General features: G+C 30.9%; 1 protein-coding gene across 4 annotated transcripts; it reads right to left on the bottom strand.

Annotated features, from left to right (window-relative positions):
• Positions 1 to 1,372: 1,372 nt before the first annotated feature.
• On the bottom strand, positions 1,373 to 5,058 carry LOC142523516 (pentatricopeptide repeat-containing protein At2g30780-like). Of its 4 annotated transcripts, none has more exons than XR_012814721.1 (3): positions 4,445 to 5,058; positions 2,833 to 4,071; positions 1,378 to 2,226 (listed from the first exon to the last, which is right to left on the bottom strand). XR_012814721.1 is itself a non-coding variant. In XM_075627299.1 (2 exons), exons 1-2 carry the CDS (start codon positions 4,871 to 4,873, stop codon positions 2,959 to 2,961), a joined length of 1,542 nt encoding a protein of 513 aa, XP_075483414.1. In that variant the 5' UTR covers positions 4,874 to 5,058; the 3' UTR covers positions 1,373 to 2,958. The 4 variants fall into 4 exon arrangements, 1 of the variants encoding a protein (XP_075483414.1); XR_012814727.1 differs by having other exon boundaries at positions 1,382 to 1,922; XR_012814733.1 differs by having other exon boundaries at positions 1,384 to 1,735.
• Between the last annotated feature and the right edge of the window lie 7,690 nt (positions 5,059 to 12,748).

The following is a 12,748-nucleotide window of genomic DNA, read 5'->3' on the forward strand; positions in this document are numbered from 1 at the left end:
TTTTTTTGTTTACACATTTCTCTCTGTTTTTGTCTTATTATATTGTTTTGTCTTTTAGGACACGACATCAGAGGTAATTTTTTTGGTAATAATTTAGGAATTTATGTTATGTTTTGTCCATGTTTGTATATAAATTATAGTGTTTAATTGTAATTGGTTGGATATTCATTTGATTTAGGAATATGTATATGATCGAATAATATTGTGTTGAATTTTTGAATAAAAATATTTAGAAATGTGAAATCAAACTTAAAACAATGGGTAATTTTGCCTTTTGACAAATGTTGGCCTTACACGACAAAAGACAATGTTAATTAAAGTGAGTTTGTCAGCATCTCATCGTTATGCATTAATCTAATTTTGTTGATAGAGAAGTAAATCGTGGCCTACTTATTTCTAATTCTAATTATTGCCACACGTGTATGCTAGTGTTTTGTGCACGTGTTGATGACATGTACAAAATAATTTAAATTTAACGAGAGGTATGCTAATAATATTATTTTGAATTGTCCAACAAAACCAAACGTGCAAGGCTTTGATTTGATGTCGTTTCCAACTCCTTTTTTATTGGGTGGTTTTTTGTGACTAATTAAATTTTTTTATATATACTTGAAAATTGTTTATAATACTTCACTGTATTATTTTCTAGCATTTTTTTCCTACTGCAATTCTACAATTCTACAATGAAATAATATATCAACGACTAGTATACATCATGATATTGATAAATTTTGATATTAAATCACGAAGATTCACAATCGTCTTACAAATATTTTGGATATTGATCAACTTACATTTTTATCTCAATTTTAAGGTGTGTGTTATCAATAATAACCAACTACAAATTTATTCTTCTAAAAATGTTTTATAAAACCATTTTAAAATCAGTACACTTGCCTATAAATAAACAGGAAACACATATATAAGCATAATGTTGCCCATTTAAGAGAAAACAATTAAAATAAAATGTTAATTATTATTTTCTGGAGTAAAATAATAATAATAGGTCTCTTGTGAGACGGTCTTACGAATCATTATCTGTGAGACGGGTCAACCCTACCGATATTCACAATAAAAAATAATACTCTTAGCATAAAAAGTAATACTTTTTCATGATAACACAAATAAGAGATCTATCTCACAAAAAACGACTCATGAGATCGTCTCACACAAATTTTTGCCAAATAATAATCCTCACCTAAAAAAATTGCCGGATATATTTTGGGACATGGCAAGTAGCACGCCCGGGACTCTTGGTTGGTGGTATCTTTATTCCCATATATATAGATCATATTGACAGTTTCAACACAGCTAAATTGATCTCAATTTAGTTACAATAATTAGTCTAATTATATATAAAATAAATAGATAATACATCTTGAATGTAATTCTACTCATGATAATCACGATGCCTGATTATCCAAAAGTTTAATTAATCAAATTGATGCAAAATATGAATCCCACAAAATGACTTGAACTAAAGCCTTTTTGTACTGTCAATTTGCAGTATGCATCAGTATGTAAACCTCTGGTGGGAAGATTTATCGTACAACATTAGGGAATATATATGATTGAAAAGCATGAAACTTGATGCCAATTTCCAGGATCATTTCAGAATCAATGAACAATGAGCAAGAAGTTGATGCAAGTAGATGAAAACCATACAATTGCCACATACTCGGAGGGGATTACCATTCTGCTGGGTACTGGTTCCTTGTCAGCCTCACAGGCAGCTCTTAAAAGAAATTATTGAAGGTTAAATAACGAGTACACACCGATGAGTGGATGGAAGTCAAGAAACACTAGTGTACATCAAGAAACTAATTACGTGACTGACAAGATTCACAAGTTATAGAGCAACAAACTTTTAATATGTGATCGTCAAAATTCTACGTCCAACCGGACATCTTTCAGCAAGGATCCTATAATCAAATATCACAGAAATGTAGAACATGATGACATCGCTGATACTGTATTGTATCTACAAGGCATAAATAAAGCACCCAAAGGCTCACAGTTCCTGATGTTATTAAGAATCCAGATTATACCATCACTCGTCATATGTTCATTTTAAAAAATTCTGCCATTTCCTATTGACACGGACATGGTTTTTTTTGAGTCGGTATTGTAGAGATTTGTAAGTTGAAGTCCTAGTCATTGGTGAATGATACGGTGAAGCATGGACACCTTTGGGGGACTGAATATTTGACGAAACAAGAAACATATCTACATAAAACAAAGAACTATAATATAGAAAAACAATCACACTTTCAAGGATGAATGTGAATTTTTCAAGTAATACAAAATTAAAGGTTCATACAGTCGCATCTTGTCTCCAATAATATTAATCTCTTTTTATATGGTCCAGAAAAGCTGGTGTAAAGACCCTCCAGTTTTCAATTCACTAGTTTCAATCTTCGCAAGACCTCGTTGAATCAAGCCAAGTGTCAGGCTGAACTTTTGATAAATTTATCTACTTGAATTTAATTTAAAAGTTCACAATTATCCTTAATCCAGATATTTCAATTTAATACAATATTACTATCGTTTTAAGCAAAATTTTAATATGTCGAATAATTTTTTTATTAGTTATGATTTCGTAGAATAACTTCATATAATGTACTATAAAATTCTATAAAAATGTAACTTCGTATACCTTTTACGTCTTTATGGTGTCACAAAACCAATATTACCACACATTATTAAGGTAAATAAATAACAACGGAAAAGGGAGACGTATCTCTATGATTTAGATAATCATACTACTAATTACACAAGTAAAAAACGCACAAGGCATTTGAATTACCGTAACATAATTAATAATAATTTTACCTTTGAATTTGATGTATCTTTACTCCCATCTCTTTCCTTGAGCGAGCAAAGGACTCTTATTTGTTTCATTCTTTCAAAAAAAATTCCCCGCACATTTGGCTATTCAAGGAAGAATTAAACAAAATTTCATGCCAATGGTGCTCCATAGCCATGCTTGAACATCTGTCCAACAACCTGCTCAAGTTTACTTCTTTGACCATATTTTTGATATGCCTTATGCAAGATCCAAAATGTTTTCTTTGAGCAGTGCATATTTACTCCACTCATTTCATCAAGAACCCTCTCCATTTCAGCAAGGCGCATTTGGGATGAGTACATGACCATTTTGCAATGGTAAAGAGACCGGCAGATTTTCCAACCTGCACGTTGAGCGCGACGCAAAAAGACAGCAAGCTTGTCCACTGCATTCTGTCTAAAATAACTTGAAATGATGCATCGCATCGCGCTAGCAGTTGTTACATAGGTATTACGCTCAAATGCCTCATTGATTGAATTTTCCATTCGCTCCAATAAATCTTGCTTTGCATATAGACAAATCAAGATCACATTTAACCAAGGTCTGTACTCATTATCCGGAATTAGTCTGAGCAGTTCTTCGACCTTTTCAACTCTAGCAACGTCAGTACTCCTACAATATGCACATATCATGACTCTAATCAATGGGAATTCCTTATGGTTCACATGATTCTTTACCATCTCATATATTTGTTCCATCTGTTCTAGCTTACCAGAGTTTGCATATCCTCGAAGCATTAGCAAATGAACGTCCAGGTTGGGTTTGGGAGACCCTTCTTTCATGATAAGGTATGTCTTTTCCATTTCATCCCACAACCAAGCTGTGATATAACCAGCAATTAGAGCCTTGTATGTTTCAACAGTTGGGGTTAGGTTTTGATTCCTGATCTCCCTGAGGGTCGCGTCCATGTGATCTACAAGCATCAAGCGACCAAATGCAGAAATAAGTATGTTGTATGTTATGATTGATGGAGTACAAGTGGATCCACTCTTCAACTCCTGAAACAAGGACTGACATTTCATAGCCAAACCATTGTATGAGTAAGCACTCATAAGTGCGTTATATAAAGATGTGGACTTCAGCTGTTTATTGGAAGCCTCTTTAAAAAGCTCAACAGCAAGTGCGACATTTTTCAATCTACCAGCTATCACAACACCCTTCGTATACTCCTCCGCTGTCATGGGAGAGGCATAATCCAGTTGTTTCCTCCTCCATTCAAAAACCTGACGGGTAGCAATTGAAAATTAACAAATGTCTATCAAGTGTTCCGATCCATCAATTTGGGTTCAAGAAAAACAATCCATGAGTGAGTCGAAAATGTACTTTTAATTCCGCTTGTATAGCTTCTTAATAAATGACATTATGTTATCTTTTAATTAGGCATCATCCAGCATAAAATTCATTAATCAAGCAACGGATTCGACGTATTTATATGATCATCTCGGAAAAAATATCGTGTAATCCTCGTGACTAAAGGAAAACGCTTAACTCATTACCCCGGCCGATGCATATCTTTTCGGATTCATCAGCACATAAACATGTTTTTAGCAACTAGTGAAACACAATAAAAAGCACAAGAAGATAACAAATATTCACCTCGAGAGCTAAAACGGGAAAACTCTTTAGCTGCGTGAAGAGCTCAACCACAGCAGATCCATCGGAATATCTTCTAAACAAAGCAACACCCTTTTCTTTCAAAACTTTCTCAATTCCCTCCACATCATCGTTATGCCTCAAAATATCTTGCCGCAACTCGGAAACTTTCTCTCTCAAATATTCATTCGCTCTCGACTCAGCAGAACGAGAACCACATTTATCTAAAAACTGGGATATAACAGAGGACCACGCCGTTTGACTTGAACAACTATAAGGAGTCTGCGAAACATATTCTCGAAAAAATGGAGCTCGGAGTGAGGATTTTATGATTAATTTGGGAGTTTTGAGCGAATTAGTGCGCATGTTTCGGCATTTCAGGAGAGATTGTTCAGTTAGAGCGAATTCCGACAATCTCCAAACGCGTTTCATTGCCAAGAACTGAAGAAAAGTGCAAGATCATGCATTTCCATCTGGCTCGTGGATGTTCATGAATTAGGGGTTTTTCTAGGGTTTGGGGAAAATGGAATACAGAAGATGATCGGAGAAGCTACCGTGCAGATGGCGGAGTTGTCCATTTTAAGCTCTTTGGGCTTTCGCCTCCTCGGCCCAAATTATTTGGATTGGCTCCTCAATTCAATCTACAAAGTACATTTTTGGGGTTTTTTTTAAACGAATTTCTAAATTATCAATTTTTTATTATTATTAATAAAATATATGAAACTCTATATTCTAAAAATAATATTACAAGTTTATACATATATATTAAATAAATAAATTATGTTATAATTATTAATAAGGACTATGTCACGTCTCGAAACCTGGGTCGAGAGACATTCAGCGTTGTCTCATAATTGATAACGAAAATGAAAATTAAATATTGACCGTGATCTTATCTTTCTTTAATATATCCCCACAATTGGGTTTGTTTTCATTACATATACGTTCTTCATTCTTATCTGAGAGAGATAAGTGATATGGTCGTCACTCATTAGAAAAAATTTTCTTTCAGGCTTTATAAGCATTTTTTCAACAAAAACAGTAATGACATATATGTAATAAATATTCTTATTTTTCAGGAATATGCATGTATCAGAATTATGCACTGAACAAATTATGAATTTCATGTCTAATTGATATCAATTTCCTATATGTTCTCTCCTCTAAAAGATGAAACCAGGAATCACGAATCATGTATGTTCAAAATATATATTTTAATCATTAGTTCACAAAGTTCGAGTGTATCAAAAATATATGTTTCATTAATCGGAATTTAAACACATACAATACATATATGCCGGTCGGTTTTAAAACATATATATCAAGTTAAAACATAAATTCTACTTACAATTATGCTCAAAATATGATAAAGGAACAAAACGAAATTCATCACCCAAAAAAAAGTCATTTTTGCATAAGCGTTTTAGACTTATTATTGGATCGAGTTTAAACTTGGACAATATTTCTTAAATAGGTGAACTAAACAATGAACGGTAGAAATTAGGTTTAGAAGTTGTTTGAAGCAGTCTCTAGATGAAGAATAATAGTTATGATATTCTTGTATATAATCTGTGTTCTTATGTGAGTTGGTATATATTGAGCGGTGAAGATTGGATTAAGAGCTATGTGACAATGGCAATAGGGTCCGCAGTGTGGTCTTAGTGGTGTATTAGTGTGGCTTCTTACATGATTTGTTCTTCTATTTATAGGGCAAGAAAAAGCTGAAGAGCTACCATTGTTATCGAATGTATGGTTGTAAACGACTTAATCAGCAATGAATTGACTGTAAAATGACAATTCAATATGTCATTAAATTGGCATAATCTTATCGATTGTATTTTGAATAGAAATATGGTTATTAAATGAGGTTTTCAAGGAACATTTATGGCGAAAATACTATAAAATTTTCAACAAAATTTCCAATGTATGTGTCTTAGCCATTTAGCTTATGTCAATTTAGTGTAATAATTATATCTATTTGATAGAATAATCTCGAAACTTGATAGTTGAACTGTTGTCGATTGAAAATATTACAGCTTTACAATTATCATCAACTATTAGTAAAAGTGACAAGCAATCCTCATCTCACTTGTATGGATATCAATTTATCTAATATCGAGGTGAGTTAAATGATGTTCAGAGTATACGTATAAACAATGTGTTATGGAAGAGTTAAAAGATGCGAAGTAGTGAGGGGAGGACATCGTCTATCCAACAAAGATGATCTAAAATACTCTATTGGGGTGTTTCAAATGGTTAAATGAAATGTGTACAATAGATTGTTCCGCGAACTTGAAATAACTCTTCTATGGAGAAAGAAACCCAATACCATAATTCGTTATTTACTATGTTCTTTGTATGAACCTAATCTCGGGAGTTTGAGGTTTCGACAAACATCCTTTGGCATTCTGATATGGTAGAAGAAATTAACTTCATTTGAAGTTATTTAACGAATAAGATAAGTCGAGGCCAAGGTGTAACACAAGTGAATTGAGTTTTACGAGGCCCACTCATTGATGCTGGGTCAAAGGTTTTTTTTTTTTTTTTTTTAAAAAAAAATATATATATATATATTAAATATAGGCTTGAGATCAAAGTGAGGAATCTGATACGTGGCGTTGTTTTACCAAACTTTTCCTTAGTGGCTTTCGCACACATGGAGGTTATTGGTTTCCAGCCTATATACCATCTTCAACTCGTATTGAGCTAAGAAAATGAAGAATTTAAATCTCAGAATAAAATGAATATAAAATTCATATTTGGAACTTTTACAAAACATAAAAGGATTTATAAAAGATATACCAAAGAAATTAAACAACAGAGGATTTTACCGAGGCCCACCTCAGAATCATAAATTCATAAAAAATCACCCATGAACGCCTTAAACGCCATTTCTCGGCTAAGCAGGCTAAAGGGCTACAACATGAATTTATTTTTCCTGGTTAAACTCGAACCTTGTGTTTACCATTTCCTGGTTCATCTTTTTACCTTATGTTCTAACCAAAGACTCTTATATTACATTAAATTTCAAAAATTTAAATAAATCTTTTATCATCTCAATCTGATCACAAGAACAAATAAATATAGATCATGTCATAGTAAGGTAATAATTTAGCACGAATGCTTTAGCATGTCATTCAGGCTAAACCTATGAAATAAAAATATAAAAACAGTAAATAAAAACAGAAAATAAAAACAGTAAGAACTTACAAAGTTGTTATCAGAACTTCAAACTTTTTATTGATATACTTCAGAAGGGTTTTTACAAGAGAGAATAGAGGGGAGCAAACTCAACCGTGTTCTTCTAAAGACACAGAATAAACCTATTTATAGATAGAAGAGCCGGACATCAAACCCCGGATTCCATCTTAAAATAAAAACAGTAAATGCTTTATTAAAGCAAATAGTAATATAAATTCAAAAATTAAAAATGATATGCCACCCACTTTTTGTCACGATATGCCATGATGAGATGTGATATTCCACCAACTGCAGATTCTTCTTCTGATGATCTTAATCATCTTTAATATTGTCTTTTAAAGAATTTTTCAAATTCTCAAAAATGTCATCGATCTGAGAAAATTGAGGAATTTCATCCTCAGGGTCTTGAGCATCTTGCATCTTCATTAGATGAATAAATTGATTTTCACTAGATTCAGACGCCATAGATTTATCTGATTTGGAATCAGAACCTCCAATATTCTGGAAAAGATCTTTTTCCATTTCTTCAATATAGATCTCAATCATTTTTTCTTTTGAATATATTTCAGAATATTTCTGAGTAAGAATCTTGAAAGGACTCATAGAGGCTTTCTCCTTTTCTTGTTGATTATTAATTTCTTGCTGATATAAAGAAATTTTTTCTTCCATTTGATGAAGAGTTTCATAACCATATGGTTTTCCAGTTTCTGGATCATCTCTCAATAATTTGTCCCAGAATTTTGTGGAACTGACCCTCCATATGCAAGGGATACCTTCATCAGTGTAACCGAATTCTGGCTGCCATTTCAAGATCCATGGGATACCAAATTCCATGAAAAATAGACATAGAGTCTTACCATCGATCCAATGTTCAGAAAATGATTTTTTAATACTTGGAGAAACATTTAACCAAGTATTCATGGGTTTTATAAAAACCTCTGGCAAAATCTTTGCGGATGGACCAAATATCTTCCACCATATGAAAAACCAATTTGGAACTGGATAGTGAAAAACATTTTCACAAATCTTTAAAAACCAAGTATGTTTTCTTTTTTCATTTTCATAAAACAAGGTTTTATTAAAACTTTCAATATAATCCCAAAAATTGAATTTAAAACTCATTTTATGATTTTCAGAATAAAATTCTTTTTCAACTAATGGAGATATACCCCATTCTTAAATAGATATAATCTTCTTGATTATAAACTTTGAGAAGTTATAACTTCCTTTCTGCTGAGTATTACTGAAAAAGTGAGTTATGTCAACACTTTTTGTAGATATCAGAAGATTTTCATAAAATCCTCTTTGCTTGTAGGAACCATATACATATGATGTATTGGTTAGATATCTTTCCATGATAGTCCATGGAGTTTTTTCCCATTGGGTATCTTTTTCTTCTATAAGAAGAATCAATTCTCGATGTTTTGTCTCTGTATATAGAGCTGAATCATTATCATCATCTTTTATGATATTAGCATATGATGCTGAAGATTGAGAATCTGTATTACTTCTCTTTTGTTTCAAGAATTCTTGAAATTCATTGTATAACTCATTATTTTGCTCAGTATTACTGGCTGATGAACTGGATAAGTTTTGGGTTATAAGCCTCTGTTTTCCATGCTGTGCAATGATATTAGGGGGTTTTCCCCTACCTCCTCGCCCTCTATAAGAGGACTCTCCTCTTACTCGGGAATACATATCTGTAGATGAAAACATTAGGATAAATATTCTCGAGTTAAGAAATCTGGCAAGTGATTATCTTCACCTTTCTTATAAATTATTTCAAAATCGAAAGTAGCTAAATGAGCCTGCCATCTTGCAAACATTTGTTTAGAAACATCATGTTTAAAATCTTTATTAAACATAAATTTTGCAGATTTGCAATCAGTTTTTATAATAAACTTTTGATTATATAAATCATCTTGAAATCTTAAAATATATCTGACAATAGCTAAGATTTCTTTTGCTACTGTGGAGTAACTTTTCTGGGCATTATTCCATTTACCAGAATAAAATCTAATAAGATATTCTTGTTTATTTTGGGGATCTTTTTGTTTTAAGATTCCTCCAAAACCTATATATGAAGTATCTGTTTCCACAATTTTATCCCATTGCGAATTAGCAAGCATAAGACAAGGAAGGTTTTTAACCTTTTCCTTAATATTTCTAACAGCTATTGTATGTATTTCAGACCGAGGTAAAGGATTTTTCTTTAATCTATTATATAAGATAGCAGAATCTTTAGTAAAATCTTTAATATAAGGAGAAATATAATTTAAACTTCCTAAAAATCTCTGTAACTGAGTTTTATCAGTTATAATATCAGGAAATTTTGAACCAAATTCTATACTTCTCTGTATAGGAATTATTTTTCCTTTTTCAATCATATGACCAAGAAATCTAATATTGGTTTGAAATAAAATCATTTTAGATTTTGAGATAACAAGTCCATTTTGAATAACAATATTTTTAAACATATCTAAATGTTTAAAATGTATTTCAATATCATTAGAAAATACTAAGATATCATCAATATAAACAATTATAAAATTGCTGTAATTATAAAAAATATCATTCATAATTTGTTGAAATTCAGAAGGGGCATTTTTAAGGCCAAATGACATTACTGTCCATTCATAATGTCCTATTGGAACATTAAAAGCAGTTTTATATCTATCAGATTCTTTTACCTGAATCTGCCAAAATCCTGATTTTAAATCAAATTTTGAAAATATGATAGTATTAACAAGTCTATCTAATAAATCTTTTTTATTAGGAATATGATGCCTAATCCATTTTAAAACCTTATTAAGTGGTTTATAATTTATGACTAATCTAGGAACTCCTCTTTCATGTTCAGAATGTTTATTAACATAAAAAGCAGTACATGACCAAGGAGATCGAGAAGGCTTTATCAAACCTTTTTCTAATAAAGAATGAATTTCATTCTTACATAATTCTAAATATTCAGAATTCATTTGACAAGGACGAGCCTTGGTAGGAATATTTTTTTCATCAAAATTCTCTTCATATGGAAGAGATATTACATGCTTCTTTCTATTCCAAAAAGCATTAGGAAGATCATTACATATTTCTAATGAAAACTTATTATAAATAAGTTTAATTTTTTCCTGTAATTTAGGATTTTAGAATTTATCATCTATAGTTAATATATTAACTTCTTCTTTTAAAGAATTAATCTGAAAAGTTTTCCTATCAATCTTTTCTTGTAATTCATTAAGAATTCTATGAACAGGTTTAGTTATGAACTTAAAGGAAATAGGATTACCTTGAAAAGTTCCTATAATACCTGTTTCATCAACATAAGTTAAAGGATAAATTTGATAAATGAAAGGAAGACCAAGTATAAGTTGGCTAGAAATATCTTTTGCTAATAAAAAACTGGTTTGAATACAGTTTTTATCTTTGCAAATATAAACTTTTGGTAATTTATAATTTATTTCTAATGGTTCTCCTCCTGCATGAGAGAGAGAATGAGTAGTTTTTTTATGAAAATATTTCGTAGGAATTAATCCTTCCTGTATAACATTTAAGTCTGCACCACTATCAATCATAGCAATGAAATTCTTTTTATAAGAATTTTCAATTAATAAAGTTATATTGGTATACCATTTTTGAGATATAATCATGCTTAAAACAGATAAATGTTTTTTATCTGGATCAGGAAAAGAAATATCTTGTAGATTATCAAAACTATCAGAATTATTAACTGAATTATTATTATTAGTTTCAATGATTGAAACACGATAATTTAAACTATTATTATGGTGTTGTAAAATTTTTACTTGTTCTTTAAGATTATCAATCTCTTTAACTAAATCCTGTATAGTAACTGGATTCTGTTTACTATATTTCTGTTGAAGAAGATTTTTAACTTCTTTCATAGAGTAAGCTTGTTCTTGTTTAACAAGAATATTATTATTATTATTGCTAGTTGAAGCAGTATTCTCCATTTGATCAATAATTGTGGATTTTAATACTGGATCCTTAATCATTTTAAGAAATTCTAAAATATTATTGTTAGTTAACACATTAATATTTAAATCATTGAATTGAGACATTAGTTTATAAAATTCATCATTTTTATCTTCTATATGATTTAAACAAGATTTTCCTTGTATACAATTATTACATTCATTTAAATCATCAGAAATATCTGATTCACTATCTATTATTTCTTCTGAAATATAAGATTCTGAAGAATTCTCAGTTTCACTGTCAGAATTATTATTTGAATCCATTATTATTTTAAATAATGTTTCTTTTAGATTGTCATCTATATCTAAATTATTAATTTTGTTTTTAGCCCAACATTGATTAGCATAATGTCCTGGCTTTTTACATTTTCTACAAATTATTAATTTATTTTTGTATTTTTCTTCTTTCCGTAAATCACGGCTTTCTTTTCTTTATGAAGAGGTATTGATGATTCTGTAGTTTTAACTACTTGTTTAAAACCAATTTTTTCAAAAGTTCCTAACTTATAGATCATTTTAGAATTTATCTTAGGAATAGTCCATTTATTCAATAAGTCTAAATTTTAAGGTAAATCATATTCTTCATTCAAACTGTTTTGAACAGTTTCTTTAAAACCGAAAATATTCATTTGAATAAAAAGTGCTAAATTATTATCCAGACTATTTCCATGGCTCTGATACCATCTGAGGCTTGGGATCAAAGTGAGGAATCTGATACGTGGCGTTGTTTTACCAAACTTTTTCTTAGTGGCTTTCGCACACATGGAGGTTATTGGTTTCCAGCCTATATACCATCTTCAACTCGTATTGAGCTAAGAAAATGAAGAATTTAAATCTCAGAATAAAATGAATTTAAGATTCATATTTGAAACTTTTACAAAACATAAAAGGATTTATAAAAGATATACCAAAGAAATTAAACAACAGAGGATTTTACCGAGAAAATACACCTGTGTGGGGGGCCCCAAAGTACACCCAGTTCGCATGAGTGGTCCGGGCATCGCCGCCGCCGCCCCCACCGCCGCCGCCGCCGCCGCCTTAAAAAAATTATTGTTAAAATCAAAACCAAAATTGTAGGTACCATATAAATATATTATTTTTTGTTTTG

The sequence above is a fragment of the Primulina tabacum genome, chromosome 2, assembly GCF_025594145.1.
Source record: "Primulina tabacum isolate GXHZ01 chromosome 2, ASM2559414v2, whole genome shotgun sequence".
Classification (NCBI taxonomy): domain Eukaryota; kingdom Viridiplantae; phylum Streptophyta; class Magnoliopsida; order Lamiales; family Gesneriaceae; genus Primulina; species Primulina tabacum.